Source organism: Lathyrus oleraceus, chromosome 5 (genome assembly GCF_024323335.1).
Source record: "Lathyrus oleraceus cultivar Zhongwan6 chromosome 5, CAAS_Psat_ZW6_1.0, whole genome shotgun sequence".
Taxonomy (NCBI): domain Eukaryota; kingdom Viridiplantae; phylum Streptophyta; class Magnoliopsida; order Fabales; family Fabaceae; genus Lathyrus; species Lathyrus oleraceus.
The window spans coordinates 513,128,853-513,146,915 of NC_066583.1; the positions used below are offsets into that span (position 1 = coordinate 513,128,853).

Below are 18,063 nucleotides of genomic sequence, written 5' to 3' on the forward strand. Positions count from 1 at the left end.
CTTCACCATAACTTCATTAAACTCTCTCTCTCTCTCTCTCTCTCTATATATATATATATATATATATATATATATATATATATATATATATATATATATATATATATATATATATTCCATGATTTCCTCAAACTCAAGACAACAACCATATAATTATATCACAAGAATCCAACAAATACAAGAAACACATGTCGAAACATCATCAGTGGAGATTCATATGATTCATGCAGAAACTCATCATAATATCATTATTATTGTCATGTTTTTAACTCACAATATCAATATTAATAGTATATCAGTATTATTGTTATTTCACTCGATTACCATATCAATAAAAAAAATTGAATATAAATAATATTTTTCTTTTTATAAAAATAAACATTCATGTAGATAGAAAAAGAAGTTTGATTGGAGTACTTCTTAGCAAAAGTTTATGACTTTGTATTGAAAATTTAAACAATTATATTTGTTCATTTTTTTCATATATATATATAAATAAAAGAAATATTTTATTATCATATTTATGTATTAACTCTCTCGTCCATATTATTCATCAACCATCTAATATTCATCAACCATCTAATAGTTTACAAATAGAGCAATGTTAAAGATATCAATAAAAAAAACTTATAAGTATCTAAAAATTCACTTTATTTTATTCAAATTTTAATGGTAATGTTAATAATAGTTAATACAATTTTTTTATATGATAAATAAATGTCCAAAATTTTCTAATTTAAAGATTCTTAAATTAAATAATAAAAAATAATAGTTATAAATATTTATTATCAATATTGTTTTTTACTCACAATATTGAAGAGACAGTTTATATTAGAAATGTGAGATATGTTTTCTTCTAGTATAAATTGGTTTTGAAAGTTGTTATGGAAATGTAGTCTCAGAAAAATACAATAATAAATACAACTTATTAAATCGATATGAATATGACTAATTATTACTACCCACTCTAACCTAAAACTCTATATTTCCTAATAAAAAGGCTAATAATTTCTATAGAGTTAATCTACTAAATTAATACGGCTAATAATTAGCTACAACTATCTATTTTGCAAATGCAATACTCCCCAAAGACATAATTCATAACCAATAAGAGATTTCTATAACACTATAGAGTTTAGCATGAGTACTATATTTGGAAAGGATTAGGAAATATATCCAAACTATACCAAATTAAAAACACAATGTTTACTTTAGTATAAAAAAATTGATATGTAAATATCATTTTGATTAAGTGCATAACATGAGTTAACACCATACTATACTATCTTATATTCAGATAATTAAAAACATTTTCAATGAAAAAACATCAAAACAAAACTATGCTTAATCTAAAAAGCAATATCAACACTTTAGTAAAATAAAATATGCTATATGTTTAAGAATATGTGAATTGTCATCACAAATAGACATAACACTTATTAACTAAATTAATTTCAAAACTATTATTAAAGTGCATAAATCAAACTAGAATGACCATAATTTGAATAAACGATAAGTTCTAGGATGCCAAAACCATGATCACAAATAGATATAATGATTTTTAAATGGAAATCAAAAACTCAATTTCAAAAGGAAGAGATTCCTATAATCTTAATCAACTAAAAATAAAAACAACACATTAAATCAAAATCCATTTACAAAATATAATTCTCGATTTTGTAAAAAAGGATGAGATTCATAGATGAAGAAAATAAAAAATCTTACATTTTCTCCTTTACAATTTGAAACCCTAACACACAAATGCATTAATGGATGAACAAATCAACTGGAATTGAAAATGAAACGAAAGGATTGTAATCAACCTAAACCGATTTGCAAAGCTATATACCATTCAATTTTTGATTTTGTAAAAAATAATTAGATTCATAGATGAAGAAAATAAAAAAAAAACATATACTTTCTCATTTTCAATTTGGAACTCTGCCATACCAATACACTGATGGGTGAAAATTGATTATTATAGGAGAATCAAGGAGGTTTAGGGTTAATGAAAATAGTGAAAGACCTTGAAAGAATAAAAGAAATCATAAAAAAATATCTTTGGAAAGATGAAATTATGTTTATTGGTATTTGTAATTGAAAGTGATACAATGTGTGCGCAATCGAATATGAAATGGTTTATTGGTATATGAAATTGTGCCTGCACGTCTAATAAATTTGGGTTCATAACAATTAATATATTTTCCTTTAAAATAGAGATACCGGGTAATACTTATTAACATTGGATTAACAAATACAAATAATGCAAAAATACAATTAAGGACATGAATAAACCATATTTTATTAGTTTTAATTATGCTATGACGTAAATTTGATACTAGTTAATTTTTATATATTGAAAGTAGATTAAGAATAAAAAACAAATCAGTCCTTAATAAAATAACACCATTGATTTAAGAAACTCTATTGCAATTGCAAAATTGATACTTAAACACCCAAACATCCCGACCCCTTTTCGTTTCATCACAAATTTAACTCAACAACCAATGTCAAAAACATCAAAATATCAAAGAATTAAAGCAAGTATAACATAAAATAAAATAGATAAAATGATACCCAAAACTCCATTTTAGAAAAATTAGATGCTCGTAAACAATCACGAAACCCCATTTTAGAAAATACTTACGGTCGAAAATGCAACAAACACGAAAAATTGATGCGTCCGTCATCGAGAAAGAATTGTGAATCAATGAAGAAAGAATATTCAACGAAGGAGAAAATGACAATGATATATAGCCAATGCGATGCTGATTCGAATTTGAGGTTGATTCATATTTGACAAAAATGCGATGACGAGGGATGGTTGCGTCGCTGATTCGTTGAGAAGTAATTGTAGAAGAAAGAATGAAAATTATGGTTCTGGTTGATATGAGTTTATTTTTTTAATTTCTTTTTAAATTTTTAACCATTTATTTATTTTTTTATTGTTAATTTTAATGTATTTTTTTATAATTTTTTTCTCTAATAAATAATAAAATATATTCTATTAGATTTATAAATGAGATGGATAGACGAGATACATCTATATGATTAAATAAATTTAATGAATCAAATTTATTAATTTTTCTTTTATGAATGAATGAGTTAAATTAATTATTAAGTGAATTCGATAAATTTTGTCATAATTGATTTTATTGTCATCCTTACCCTTAATCTTCGTTACTTTTCCATTACTTCAATCATACAAAATCACCTTTAAAATAAGTGAACTTTACACATCATTTATTATTCTAGTTCCGCTAAAAATCAATTACTTACCATCTAAATTGATAACTTACTTATCAAGGATATACATGTAACTTACCATCTATATTTTTTTTTTCATAAATGATAAATAAATTATTCAAATAAAAATAATTAAAAAATGAAAAAATACACATGGAAGCGTGACATGCATATTGCCACTTGTCATAATTAAACTTCATTAGTAATTTCATTTCATGGCACAATTCAAATAAAATACCCCAGTGGCATTACAGTAAATAAACCAAAAAACCAAGGGCACGATCGTCCATAAAATCTCGTCCGTTTAATTTCACAAAAACGCGAATCGCGACACACGCAACACACACCCCTCACTCTCACACTCACTCTCTCTCTCCATTTCCACAATCACCAATTTCATTTTCATTTCGCTCTCTGCATAGCTTCTGAAACCCTTCTTCAAGAGCTAGGGTTTTTCATTTTCGCAACGATGGCGAGAGTAAGAAAAAAATCTACTCCCGAAGAAGATGAACAAGGTGAAAAATCTCCACATTGCATTTCACTAGCTACGCACATTACAATTATCATCGAATTTTTTGATACTAATTTCATTTCTATGATTCTGATTCGTGTTTCTGTTTTTCAGAGAAAATCCTAAGGAAAGGGAAACGGAAATTAGCTTCTACTGTTGACGACGATGACGGTAATTCCATTCAATCAGCTTCAGTGAAAGAATTCATTTAGTATTTGTTTTCAATTTTTTGTTGTGTAGTTATTATTGCATGTGTTGATTTTTGAACATTTTGAAGTATAAGTGAAAAATGTAATAATGCTCTTTATACCGTATATGCAATGATGCTGTTTTTATTTTAATATGATCAAACGATTTTTGTTTGTATTTTTGTGATTTTTTAAGTATATGTGAAAGATGTTTATGTTACTTGTTAATTGTTACGAAGCACTTACATGGACACAGAAAATGGTAATAATCTAAGAAAATGCAAGTGATTGAAATTTAAAAGAATCTGCATGTGACTGTGATAGAATGTCATGAGTGTTGGACTCCGGCATGAGACGCAAGTGTTTGTGCTACATTTATTAATTGTAGTGATGCGTGTCATATTTTTTAGTTATAGAGTATTTTTATGCTGAGCTTGGGTAGTATGCGAGATTTATAGGTGGTGTGAGACAGTAGTACTACTGAGTATGTTGTTGGAAAAATGTTTTGACGATTTAGTTTTTCTTGACTTGGTGATGTAGAAGAAGACATGGATGAGTTTGAGGTGGATGGGTTTTTAGTTGGTAGTGATGAAGACAAGGAAGATAGCGGTGAAGAAGATAATCCTAAGCAAACACAAAAGAAGAAAAAGAGAAAGTTATTATATTTTCCTACCCTTTAATGCAAGTTCACATTTCTGCATTGCTTATCAGTTAGCATTGACTCAATACTGTGTTTTTGTTACCCATTTTCAGGAGATCGTCAAAAAACATTGTTCTTGATGACGATGATCTTGAATTGATCCGTGAGAACAAGAAAAAAATGGTTAGCTTTTACTTCTTTTTAGCTGGTACTTCAATGATTTATAAGCATCCGAGATATTGCTTTTCATAATTTATCTTATTTCTTCATTTGGTATTCATAGAATGATGGGAAGCTGAAGAGGCTTAAAAAGACTGGCAAAGTTACCGAGCCGATGGAACAATCTTCTGATGATGAAGGTGATCAGTATCAGCTTGTTGTTTCATCATCTTATATTTTGCTTCCCTTTTTTATGATAATTCAAGTTTCATACAATGGAACAAGTCTGCCTTATATATTTCAGTTTTCATCTGGATTTTTTTTTTCCGTTTACTATTGTTTGTAAATTAATTTAAATTTAAATAATCATCCAGGATCTCTTAATGATCTTTTCGAAGATGTGACTGATGATTCTGAAGATGATATGTCAGATTTTATAGTGGACGAAGAGCCTGCTATCTATGGGAAGGGAGATTCTCTCAGGTATACTATATCACGAGTAACATGAATGACTGGATAATATACTGATAGTTTTTATAGTGTCTTGATATTATTAGCCCTTCAATATTGGATTTTGTTTTTGACTTATAGACCAAAAAAGTTTAAAGGCATGAAACATTCATCTTCGCTTTCAAAAGAAGCCAAACATAGATCTGGCAAGTCAGGCAATGATCCTAAAAATATGGACGTAGCTGGAGAGGGTAACTCTGTTGCTGATTCAGACTTACCTGAGAGGATACAGGTTGCTTTCAATGTTTTTTGCTAATTACTAATATATCAATTGTCAATCATAATTGTGATTTAAATTTAATCTTTTTCTAATTTCTACATATGATTTAAATTTAATCTACCTCTAATTTCTACAAACGATTTAAATTTAATCTTTCTTTAATTTCAATAGATGATTGAGGACATTGTAGGATCTATTCCAGTTGACAGAATGAGTATTGAAGAAGAAAGTTCTTGGATACTACGCCAACTTGAATCCAACATAAATCCTTTCTTCAGTGAGGCCAAATCCTGTGGACTAGGTGATTCAGTAAATAGAGAGGATATTGTTAGGTTCTTGGAATTGTATCATATAAAGAAATATGATGTAAGAGTTACATGATTTAAATTACTTTTTTGGGTCATGTACGCCGGACGAAATTCCTTAGTTTTCTTAAGTTTCTTTTTTCCGTTTTAGATTCCGTTTATTGCCATGTACCGTAAAGAACAATGCCCCAGTCTTCTGAGAGATGGTAAACAGGATGACTCAGAAAGCACATTATTGAATGATGGTGAGGGAAAACCTAAACTGAACTGGCACAAGGTAATTATGATTTTGTGTTTTTATTGATGGTATGAATTAAGCTAGAAGTAGTTGCATTTTTTTTAAAGGATTTATATGTTGCATTGGAAAAAATATAAATAGTTAAAATTGTAAATTCAGTGAATTAGAAAACTTAATGCATAACGGTATAAGAGCATGACGGAATGGGTCTATTTTGAGTGTAGATACTCTGGATAATCAAGGAATTGGACATAAAATGGTTACATCTTCAGAAACGAAAGAGCATGCTCCAAAGATACTATAACAAACATTTTGAGGATGAATGCCAAATGTCTTTCCTTGCCGAGGAATCCAGTTTCCACAAGCAGATTTTTGACTCGATCACCAATATGCTCGAGAAGGCTGAAACAGAGAAAGAGATTGATGATGTTGATATGAAGTTTAATTTGTATTTTCCACCAGCTGATGAGTTCTTAAGTAGTGGTTATAAAAGGCCTCTGATGAAGACATACTATTCCGATTGCAGAAAGGCAGGATTATCTTCACTTGCTAGGAAAATTGGAAATCCTGAGAAATTTAGTTCTCTAGTTACTCTTAACAGAGTGGTAAATTTTTGCTTTTGTTGGCCCGTGCCTTAATATTTTCATAATTCTATTTTGTTTTTTGATTGATAGATAACTGGAGATTTTCTTGTATACTAGGGAGTTGCCAGTGAAGAAGATCCAGAGGAATCTCCAGAGGAGATGGCTGCAATATATACATGTGAAACTTTTCGAACTTCCGAAGCCGTACTTAAAGGCGCCAGGCACATGGTATTCTGTTGAGTTTATCAATTGGTTCTCCAAAAGTTTATCAAATTAATTTGTCATAGCTTAGCTTACACTAAAATTTTATTTTTCAGGCTTCCTTGATGTTAAGCTGTGAGATACCTTTCAGGAAACATGTCCGCAGCATATTTATGGATAAGGCTTTAGTATCAACTAGCCCTACATTGAAAGGAAATATAGCAATAGATTCCTTTCATGAATTTGCTGGGTTTAAGTGGCTGAAGGACAAACCTCTCTTGAAGTTTGAGGATTCTCAGTGGCTTCTCATTCAGAAGGGTGAAGAAGAGGAACTTCTTAAAGTTGAAATAAAGTTGCCTGATGATGCTGTAAAGGAGTTGTTGGCGATCTTCAACGATGCTTATCTCAAAGACTCTGAAGGAACATCTACTCAACTTTGGAATGAGCAGCGTAAATCAATCGTGCAGGATACTATTTCAAGCATTCTTTTGCCATCTATGGAGAAGGAAGCACGTGCGTTGTTAAATGCTAAGGCCAAAATCTGCTCATTAATGAAGTATGGGATGCAGTTTTGGAACAGAATCTCTGTGGCACCGTATCTAAACAATGACAATGCTGCTGCACAAGAGCGGGGAGTAGTGGCTTGTTGCTGGGGAAATGGTAAGCCAGGTACCACATTTGTCATGTTGGATTCTAAAGGCGAGTTGGTTGATATAATGCATGCCGGGTCACTGACACTGCGATCTCAGAATGTCAATGATCAGCAGCGCAGAAAAAGTGACCAGAAGTGTGTCCTCAAGTTCCTAACAATTCATCGACCAAAGGTTATTGTACTAGGAGCTGCCAATGCGACCTGTATAAGGTTGAAGGAGGACATCAATGAGGTGAGTTACTCTTACGACATACTGGATGAACCATTTTTTTATGTACTATTCGAGTTTAATCACATCTTACCATAAAGAGTGATGGGATTTTATGGTTAGACTGAAATTGTTACCGTATCCTGAACTGGCGTGCAGGCTTCTCAATAAGAGAAAACTATATTCCTGTAGATACCAAATGAAACATTAATGCACTACACAAATGTTCTTGTTGTATTTCTTTGTTTTTATTTTCTTTCTAATATCTTGGTTGCACGTCATATACCATTCAATTTTCTGAGTTTCATGTGGAAGGAAGCAAGTGCCTTGCTGAATGCTAAGGGTAAACTTCGTAGTTAATACAGTATGCAATGCTAAGGCTAAACCATTGTGGAATTTAGTGTTATTTGTGTTATAATAGCAGTTTAGTTTAGTACTAGAGTTAGAACTTAGAAGTAGTAGTTTGCTGCTTTAGGGTTGTAAGTACTAGTTTGGTGGTATGTGGGATATAAGTAGTAATTTAGTGATATTATTAGGGTTATGAGTGTCTCGGGTTGCATGATGTATATTGCTGATATGAAGGCTAATACTGGTTATTAATGTAGGGTGCATTATGGAGTGTAGTCCCTGTGGCTGTGAGATACCCTTAATTTGTTTTGTTACAAGGATAATGTATATTAATATGATGTGTGTGTATTCTATAACTATTTCACCAATGCCACATTTTAGAAAACATATTATTATCTAAGACTTCACATCAGTTTGAAAATGTGGTTTGGTTTGTTTACTTGAGTAATTCCTTTTATGTTTGAACTTCCTTGATGAGTTGTAGTTCCTGTTATTTATAACGTTATTTCTGCATTTGCAATCACGCATTTGAGGTTATTAATTTTCGCCCATATAATAACAGTTTTATATGTCATCTGTTTTGTTAATAGGTAACATTGATGCTGTATGTTAATCATCTTTGGTTCTTAGTGTTACTTGTGCTATTTTAGTTATATTATGTGCGGCTGGCAAAACGGGCCCGGCCCTCCGGGCATGCCCTTTTTGCCCACACTTTTTGCTGGCCGAGTCAAGGTTTTATGCCAGCACTCGCCTCGTTTTTGTGACTTTTTGGCTTTAGAGGTTCAGGGCCCGTTGGGCCCACCTTCATTTTTGTGTGGGGCAATCCAAGTTTTAATGCTCACATCCTCTACTATGCCCGCGCCACTCCGTTTTTTGCGGGTTTTGTGGGGCGGACCTAAACGGGGCGGGCATGCCCCGTTTGCCACCCCTAATATTATGCACAAGTTGGCACCTTTATTTTGTTGGTAGATACTACAATTCAATAAGTTTTATTAATTATTATCATTCAGATTATTTCCATGATGTCTGAGGACAATTTTCAAGACGTCAGTCAAGAGATGAATGGACTACCAGCAGTTGTATTGGGGGACGAAGGCTTGCCACATCTCTATGAAGAGTCAGAGATATCAATGAGCCAGTTCCCCAGACAATATGGTAATCAATTTAATTATTTTTTTTGAGCCTCCATTTCTACTTTTAAGTTTTTATCATCTCTTTCCTGAAATTTAGGAGTTTCTTTTTGGATAGTTATACAGTTTTCAAATTTTGTAGGCATTGTAAAGAGAGCTGTGGCCCTTGGACGTTACCTTCTAAATCCACTGGCAATGGTTGCAACTCTCTGTGGAGTCAATAAAGAGGTATTGTCTTGGAAATTAAACCCTCTGGAGAGATTCCTATCAAGTGATGAGAAAATGGAGATGATAGAATGGATCATGATAGATATTACTAACCAAGTAGGTATAGACATAAATATGGGAATTAGACATGACTGGCTGTTGGCACCGTTGCTGTTTGTTTCTGGTCTTGGACCCACGAAAGCTGGTGTTTTGCACCGAGAACTACTTGGAGGTACAGATGTGAGAAATCGGAAGGACTTGGCTAAATTTGGACTGAACACAAAAAGGGTTTTCTGCAATGCTGTTGGTTTTTTACAGGTTTCTGGTGATGACCCAAATTTTATTGATACTGCTGGCAATATCCTTGACCGTACGAGAATTCATCCAGAGTCATATAGTCTTGCTGAGGAATTAGCTAAAGCTGTTGTTACTATACATTATGCTGATGCCAATGATACCCAAGTGAATGCAATTGAATGTATTCAAAATGAACCAAAACTGCTAGAGAGTTTTGATCTAAATGAATATGCTGATAGAATGGAAACTGAAAAAGGTGAATACAAAAGAGTTACTCTTTTTGACATGAAGATGGAACTAGTCCATGGATTTAATGATCCCAGAAGTCCTTATCAGGAACCGACTCAAGAGGATGAGTTCTACATGGTAACTGGAGAAACAGGGGTTGCACTGATTGAAGGAGAAAGAGTTCAGGCAACAGTTCGCCGTGTGCTGGCTCGTCAGGCATTCTGTGTGCTTGAATCTGGAATATCTGGAGTACTGTTTAAGGAGGACTTTTCAGATGATATTGGGGATATACCATTGACTGAAAAATTGCGTGAAGGCGTTGTGCTGAAATGCAAGATCAAACTAATTGATAAGAGTAGATGCCAGGTTAATCTGACATGTAAAGTGAGTGAATTGAAGAGTGTTGGTGATCAAAGTTTCCGCGACATGGATCCCTATTATTGTCAAGGAAACTTCGACTTGCTAAGTAAACAAGAGTCAACAGACAAAAAGGATGTAAATAAAAATTTCTTGTCGAGAAAAATTTCTCATCCCCATTTTCAGAATATAACTGCAGATCAGGCAAAGGAGGTACAATTTGTTGCTCGATATTTGTGTTAATTTAATTTCCATTTCCAGTCACTTCATTGAGATATTTATTTCACCTTTTCTCTATTGAATAGTTCCTTGCAGAGAAGATCGTTGGGGAATTTATCTTCCACCCAAGTTCAAGGGGTCTATGTTATTTGACCCTATCTCTTAAATTTTTTGACGCACTTTATGTGCACAAAGACATTTTGGAAGGTGAGAAGAGTGATGATATGAATAGCTTGGTTGAACTTGGAAGGACATTAAAAGTAGGAGATGAAATATTTGAGAGCATAGATAAGGTCAGTATCCTTAACTCAGATATCAGATGGCCTAATTCTCTTGATGTCTGTTTTTTACACGGGGTTTCACTTTTGGGTTTATACATATCAATTTACCACTCTTGAAAGTTGAAATTTCTTCTCAGTGTGCGTGTTTATGTCTTCTCGAGCAAGATGTCATGATATTAAGGTCAAGGATTCTGGGATTATGGTTTTTGATATCATGATATATGTGTGTGTGTGTGTGTGTGTATTTATTTATTTATATTTATACCATATACATATCTTTTGCACAGTAAATAAATGGCAATACATTTAGGACATGTTTGTAAATTAGTATTAGATTATGAGACTCTTGAATCACCTGTTAATTTTAAATTGATCAGGAAGAATTTATTACCTTGAGAAGATTTTTTGTTTGCACTTGTTTATCTAGAAATTCACTTCATTTGTTCAGTCAGTAATTTCCGCTGCTCTGACAACAGGTTATTGAACTCTATGTCAACCCATTGGTAGTTCATCTGAAAGATTTGATTAATTTCCGAAAATTTAAAAAGGGCACCAAAGCGGAAGTTGACGAACTATTGAAACACGAGAAGGAGGAATATCCAAACAGGATACCATATGGCATTGGCATTTCGTTTGAGCATCCTGGGGTTTTTATATTGTCTTACATTAGAAGTACAAATCCACATCATGAGTATATTGCTCTCCATCCAAAAGGATTCAAATTCAGGAAGCAAATATTCAACAATGTTGAGCAGCTGATGGCATATTTCCAAAATCATATCAATGATAATGTTGCACGAGCAAATGACCAATCAAAAGGTTAAGCAAGATCTCTATTCATCTACTCATTTGAGCTAACATTCTATATTTTGACATGTTTTTTTAACTTAATTAAATTTATTTCCTACAAATATATTTAAATTTGGGGAATTAGTCAAATTTATAGTACTTGTTTTAAATTTATTTGATAAGCAAAGGGCCCTGCATAGATTGTGCAGTATCACAATCTCTTGATCTTACTATTTTCATTCGTACTAAAACCTTCTTCATTTCGGAAATTGCCTCACATGCATGATTCCTCTATTTTTCTTTTATAGCTCTGAAGCTAAGGCTGTTTGTGAACCTATAATTATCTGAATTCTTCTCTTTTCACTAATAAACATAATGAGCCTTTCCCAACTTTCCAATAATAAAACAGTGCCTTTTCGCCTTAACTATTACATTATTGGTGTACACAAATTTGGATAATGTATGGGGCATTATAAATTTAATTTTATGTTTTATTCTATATTGTTTGCTTTTATATGTGCGTCCTGAGATCATTACTTCCATATAATGCATATTTAATATAGTGTTATAAAAATAAAATGAATAGTATCCGTATAAGCTGTCTACATAACATCAATACTATGTGTTGGAAATTGCTTTTCTTTCAAAGATTTGGTGAATGCTGAACATGAATGGCAGTGGTTGGTGGATTAACTTCCCAACTTCATAGTGGTTATCTTCATGGCATGACTTTTAGTTTTTTTTAAAGTGACATATTTCAACTGCATACATACATGTCATGAAACATTTATGGCTATTTTGTTTCAGGCATGCTAAAAAAATTTCATCTTCATAAGTATTGTTGTACTGTTATCAAAATTAAGTTTTTATTTGTGTTTCTCAGCCAGTTTGTTCTTCTGGAAACTATATTGTCGTCATGGTTTATTTGTTTTTATTTCATTACACATTCATTTTTATCATAATGTCAAATGTGTTACCATTACTCATTCAAACATTCCTTCCTGGTAGAAAGTGGCAAAAGATGATCTTTAGTTTGGAGGGTTTTAGATTCTATGAATATAATATTTCTCAAGAGATAACATTATTGATACTTATACTCCATTTCTTGTTTGTGTACTTTGGTTGGTCTGACATCTATTTTATGCCGTTCAGATTACAATGACAGTGGGGGTGGCCGCGGCCGCGGTCGTGGTCGTGGCGGGGGTGGTGGTTCATGCTACAAATGTGGTGAGTCGGGTCACATGGCTAGGGAGTGCACTCAGGAGGGTGGTGGAGGTGGAGGTGGAGGGAGGGGCGGTGGTGGTGGAACATGCTACAAATGTGGTGAGTCAGGTCACATGGCTAGGGAATGCACGCAAGAGGGTGGTGGAGGTGGAGGGAGGGGTGGCGGTGGAACATGCTACAAATGTGGTGAGTCAGGTCACATGGCTAGGGAATGCACTCAAGAGGGTGGCGGAGGTGGAGGAAGGGGTGGTGGTGGAACATGCTACAAATGTGGTGAGTCGGGTCATATGGCTAGGGAATGCACTCAGGAGGGTGGCGGAGGTGGAGGGAGAGGCGGCGGTGGTGGCGGAGCATGTTACAAATGTGGTGAGTCAGGTCACATGGCTAGGGAATGCACTCAAGAGGGCGGTGGAGGTGGAGGGAGGGGAGGTGGTTCATGCTACAAATGTGGTGAGTCAGGTCACATGGCTAGGGAATGCACTCAAGAGGGTGGTGGAGGTGGAGGGTGGAGCAGCAGTGGTGGGCGAAGAGGTGGAAGAGGCCGTGGCCGTGGACGTGGTTCTAGCTATAGCTCTTTCTCTCATGATGATAGCGTTGATGTCAACGATGGTGGTGGGTTTGGTACTTCAAATGGTGGGAGTGGATGGGGAGGAACTGGTGGTGGGAGTGGATGGGGAGGGAGTGGTGGTAAAAGTTGGGGTGGAAATAGTACTAATGAAGAAAGCAATCCCGAAAAAGGTGGTTGGGGGGTCACAGCTGCCGATAATGGTGGATCTGGAAATGATAATTCTGGATGGAGTTCCGCTCATGGGAAGAATGCAACCTCTTCTGGTGGTGAGAGTGGATGGGGAGCAACTGGTGGTAAAAGTTGGGGTGGAAATAGTTCTAACAAAGAAAGCAATACAACAGAAGGTGGTTGGGGAGTCACAACTGGATCGGGAAATGAAACAGGTGGTACAAGTTGGGGTGGAAATAGTACTAACAAAGAGAGCAATGCAACAAAAGGTGGTTGGGGAGTCACAACTGGATCTGGAAATGAAATTGGTGGTAAAAGTTGGGGTGGAAATAGTACTAACAAAGAGAGCAATACAGCAGTAGGTAGTTGGGGAGTCATGGCTGGATCTGGAAATGAAACTGGGGGTAAAAGTTGGGGTGGTAATAGTACTAACAATGAAAGCAATACAACAGGAGGTGGTTGGGGAGTCACGGCTGGATCTGGAAATGAAACTGGTGGTAAAAGTTGGGGTGGAAATAGTACTAACAAAGAAAGCAATACAACAGAAGGTGGTTGGGGAGTCACAACTGGATCTGGAAATGAAACAGGTGGTAAAAGTTGGGGAGAAAATAGTACTAACAAAGAGAGCAATGCAGCAGTAGGTGGTTGGGGAGTCACGGCTGGATCTGGAAATGAAACTGGTGGTAAAAGTTGGGGTGGTAATAGTACTAACAATGAAAGCAATACAACAGGAGGTGGTTGGGGAGTCATGGCTGGATCTGGAAATGAAACTGGTGGTAAAAGTTGGGGTGGTACTAGTACTAACAATGAAAGCAATACAACAGGAGGTGGTTGGGGAGTCACGGCTGCATCTGGAAATGAAACTGGTGGTAAAAGTTGGGGTGGAAATAGTACTAACAAAGAAAGCAATACAACAGAAGGTGGTTGGGGAGTCACAACTGGATCTGGAAATGAAACTGGTGGTAAAAGTTGGGGTGGAAATAGTACTAACAAAGAAAGCAATACAACAGGTGGTTGGGGAGTCACAACTGGATCTGGAAATCAAGATTCTGGATGGAGTTCTGGTCATTGGAAGAATGCAGCTCCTTCTGGTGGTGAGAGTGGATGGGGAGGGACTAATGGGGGAAGTGGATGGGGAGGTACTGGAGGGAGTGGGGGTAAAAGTTGGGGTGGAAGTAGTACATATGAAGAAAATAATACAGCAGAAGGCGGAGGCAGTGGCTATGGAGGCGGTGGTGGACGAGGAAGTGGACGAGGTGGTGGGGCGTGTTTCAAGTGTGGTGAATCGGGTCACATGGCTAGGGACTGCACCCAAGAGGGAGGTGGAGGGAGGGGTGGTGGTGGACGGGGAGGTGGTAGAGGTGGTGGGGCGTGCTTCAAATGTGGTGAATCAGGTCACATGGCTAGGGACTGCACCCAAGAGGGTGGTGGAGGTGGACGAGGAGGCGGAAGAGGTGGTGGGGCGTGCTTCAAGTGTGGTGAGTCGGGTCACATGTCTAGGGAATGCACCCAGAATGGTGGTGGAGGTGGAGGAGGATGGGGAGGCGGTGGACGAGGAGGCGGAAGAGGTGGTGGCGTGTGCTTCAAGTGTGGTGAGTCAGGGCACATGGCTAGGGAATGCACCCAGGAGGGTGGAGGAGGTGGAGGGAGGGGTAGTGGCGGTGGTGGAGCATGCTTCAAATGTGGCGAGTCTGGTCACATGGCTAGGGAATGCACCCAAGAGGGTGGCAGTGGCGGAGGTGGTGGAGGGAGGTATGGGGGCGGCGGCGGTGGAAACTGTTTCAAATGTGGGGAGTCTGGGCATTTTGCGAGAGAATGCCCATCCAGCACTAGTTGAAGTTCAATGCCTACTGTTTATATGATGGTTAATCTTTTACAGGTGTATATTTTAATATATTTTAATTTCAAAGTTCTGTTTTGCAATAGCTTTTATTAAGGGTTTGTGCTGGATCTCACCACTTATGCTAACTCCCGTTTTTATTTTATTTTCATAATAACAGGTTGGGTGTTATTTTGTTTTTATGCTTTATGACATGGTTGCATTTTGTGAAAACCTATTATGGTTCCTCTCCTGTAACAAAATCTTCTCCGCCATCTTCTCTCATTTAAAAAGAAATATAAAAGAAGGAAGTTTGTGGCTCACTTGCTAGTAATGGTGGCTGTATCTTGAAATCATTATTCTGAATGAAGTGGTTCGTTCTCATGCTAAGAATGCAGTTACCTCTTGTGGTGATAGTAGTTGTGAAGAGAGACTATTGGTAAAATTTGGTAACAATTTCCTTGATGCTAATGAGACTCCTACCGGGTGGTAATTTCCTCTCTAGAAGTTTGCTGGTATTATTTGCAGTCTAGTTTATTATTCCTCAGTCATATGCATCTTGAGGGAACTTTTTCATATTACTCTTTACATAAACTACTTCCTCCCTTTCTTGTCCACCCAATTGATAAGATGTTCAATGGTTTTCTCTGTTTGGAATTATCTTTCACTTGAATGTATGTTACATGCGTTTGTTTGGTCACGAGGGTTAATAGACGGGTGGAAACACTGGGTGGGGCATGCAAAAAGACAAAATGTTGGACTTGGAGAATACTACACGAGGGTTTTTAACTAAAAGAAAATGACAACCATTGATGCTCTAAAACAAGGAAAGAGCAATAAGTTTCTTGAGATAAAGAAATGAGGTTAAAGGTAGTGTACAGTCAAAATACAATCAAAATATTTTATATTATCAAATCATAATAGTATTTTAAAAATAAAAGTGTGATGTGGTAGGATACACGAGTCTCATTGGTTGATGGTGTAATTTTACACTCTCAGGACATATTTCTTTTTTTCTAAAGAAATATAGTTCTCCACATTAAAGAGGAGAAAAACTAAAGTGTACATATCACGTGAAAAACAAGGCAAAGAGTTATTTATTTGTTCGATTCTGTTGTTCTTGGGTGTTTCGTGTTGGACTATGTAAAAGATGGTTTTATTGTTACAATTCCTATAGTTTTATTATATCAAATTCCTATAGTTTTTACTTTGAATCTGAACTACTCCCTTTCAGGCGAAATACCTTTTGTTCAATTGAACGTGATCTGAGATGTTACAAGTGACATCTCGATATTTAGTAGTGTCATAAATAACAAAGGATAGCGATGAAGGAGTTTCGTTGGACGTTATTTGAGATAAAGTTTGTTTGTTATTGGTTTCTTAAAAAAGTGATTTTTTATTTATATATCTTAAATTTTTATGTCAATTTTATCAATTTTGTCTATAAATTATTTCTTATTCAACTATTAGTGATTGAAAAGTGTAATTGAAGGAGTAGTTATTTCAAAATTATCCTAGTGAAAAAAGAAAAAGAAGGCTTCTTTCACAAGTTGTTATTGGTTGGGACTTGGTGCGTTCTTATGTCGTAGAGGTTCTTAGTCTATATAGTATCGATACCTCTTAAAAAAGGTGCATTTATATAGTATCGATACCTCTGAAAAAAGGTCCGTCTGTGTTCGTCTGTGATGAACACTTGCACCGATGCTTACTGATATCTCTGGAAAAAGGCGTGTCCGTGTTCGTATCTGCGTTTGACACCTGCACCGACACTTGTGATGACGTTTAATTTATTTAATTTTTTAAAATTATTATCCGTGTCGCCGTGTCAATGTCGGATGTATTTTTGGCGTGTCCGTGGTTCATAGTTCTTAACGAAACAAGCATTGCATTAACTTTTTTATGAGCGTTACTTGAGAATATAATTAATATATCTTTCTTTTTTGGCAACTTTTTTGGCAAAATTATACCAGGGTCTTTAATTTATTTTACAATAAATTGGTCTTTCAAAGTGATTTTTACATTCATTTTCTCACATTTTGAATATTTAGGAATGTGTCATTGTCGTATTGATTGCACTACATTATTCATATATCATTTAAAATAATTGCATCTATAATTAGCACCTTCAATCTGTTAAAAAAGAGTGATGATGCATTCGTTTGATAACTTAAAGACAAAATTGCTATAAAATAAATTTAAGTAAATAAATTATTAAAAAGTAACTTAAAGGATATATGTAATTTTGCCTTTCTTTTTTCTATAAGATATTTAAGAATGTATTTGAGATCATAAAAATACAACTTTCCACCTCCACACCATTGACCAATACATCAATTTTTACTTTCTAAACAACACAACTTTATTGAAGATTGACGTCCTATCACCGAACCAAAACCAGGTGATGTATCACCTCTAATAACTGGCCTATTCAGTTCCTTCAATCACAATCTATTTAAACACAAAAAATCATTAGAATTCATGGATGTCTCCTGATAGCGTTTGGTTCCATGACATTCATCATTTTGGACAAACAATCACCAATGTATTATTTAACTTTTTCTTCATTCACCTTAAATTCATGTTATGTCTTTTTTTTCCATCATCAGTATCCAATCTATTGGATCGACTAATTCGATTCGAAAGTTAGTTCCGACATTAAGTGGTTCCAGTCCTCTTCCGTTCGCAGTTACGGGGAATCGTGTTGTGGTCCTATCTACCAAATCTAATGTCAATCACTATTAAACTAACTAACAATTGATTCATGCT

At 35.1% G+C, this 18,063-nt stretch overlaps 1 protein-coding gene across 33 annotated transcripts; it reads left to right on the forward strand.

Annotated features, from left to right (window-relative positions):
* The first annotated feature begins 3,563 nt into the window (after positions 1 to 3,563).
* On the forward strand, positions 3,564 to 15,997 carry LOC127085938 (transcription elongation factor SPT6 homolog). 33 transcript variants are annotated; one of them, XM_051026498.1, is made up of 20 exons: positions 3,564 to 3,761; positions 3,872 to 3,928; positions 4,486 to 4,600; positions 4,699 to 4,768; positions 4,869 to 4,944; positions 5,119 to 5,227; positions 5,336 to 5,486; positions 5,646 to 5,840; positions 5,931 to 6,056; positions 6,242 to 6,622; positions 6,719 to 6,829; positions 6,919 to 7,686; positions 9,021 to 9,165; positions 9,283 to 10,442; positions 10,535 to 10,741; positions 11,206 to 11,548; positions 12,671 to 14,026; positions 14,120 to 14,212; positions 14,306 to 15,357; positions 15,479 to 15,997. In XM_051026498.1, exons 1-19 carry the CDS (start codon positions 3,716 to 3,718, stop codon positions 15,313 to 15,315), a joined length of 6,519 nt encoding a protein of 2,172 aa, XP_050882455.1. In that variant the 5' UTR covers positions 3,564 to 3,715; the 3' UTR covers positions 15,316 to 15,357; positions 15,479 to 15,997. The 33 variants fall into 33 exon arrangements, with proteins under 33 accessions (XP_050882455.1, XP_050882456.1, XP_050882472.1 ...); XM_051026499.1 differs by lacking the exon at positions 14,120 to 14,212 and adding an exon at positions 14,027 to 14,119 and having other exon boundaries at positions 12,671 to 13,933; positions 14,213 to 15,357; XM_051026515.1 differs by lacking the exon at positions 14,120 to 14,212 and adding an exon at positions 14,027 to 14,119 and having other exon boundaries at positions 12,671 to 13,933; positions 14,399 to 15,357.
* The last annotated feature ends 2,066 nt before the right edge of the window (positions 15,998 to 18,063 follow it).

What these genes read in the sequence shown, in the direction of transcription:
- LOC127085938 (XM_051026485.1), top strand. Translation starts at nt 3,716, where the DNA reads ATGGCGAGAGTAAGAAAAAAATCTACTCCCGAAGAAGATGAACAAG. An exon ending in ATCATATAAAGAAATATGAT is followed by an intron (nt 5,841 to 5,930) that starts GTAAGAGTTACA and finishes TTTCCGTTTTAG; the next exon opens with ATTCCGTTTATTGCCATGTA. An exon ending in CTGCAGATCAGGCAAAGGAG is followed by an intron (nt 10,443 to 10,534) that starts GTACAATTTGTT and finishes TCTATTGAATAG; the next exon opens with TTCCTTGCAGAGAAGATCGT.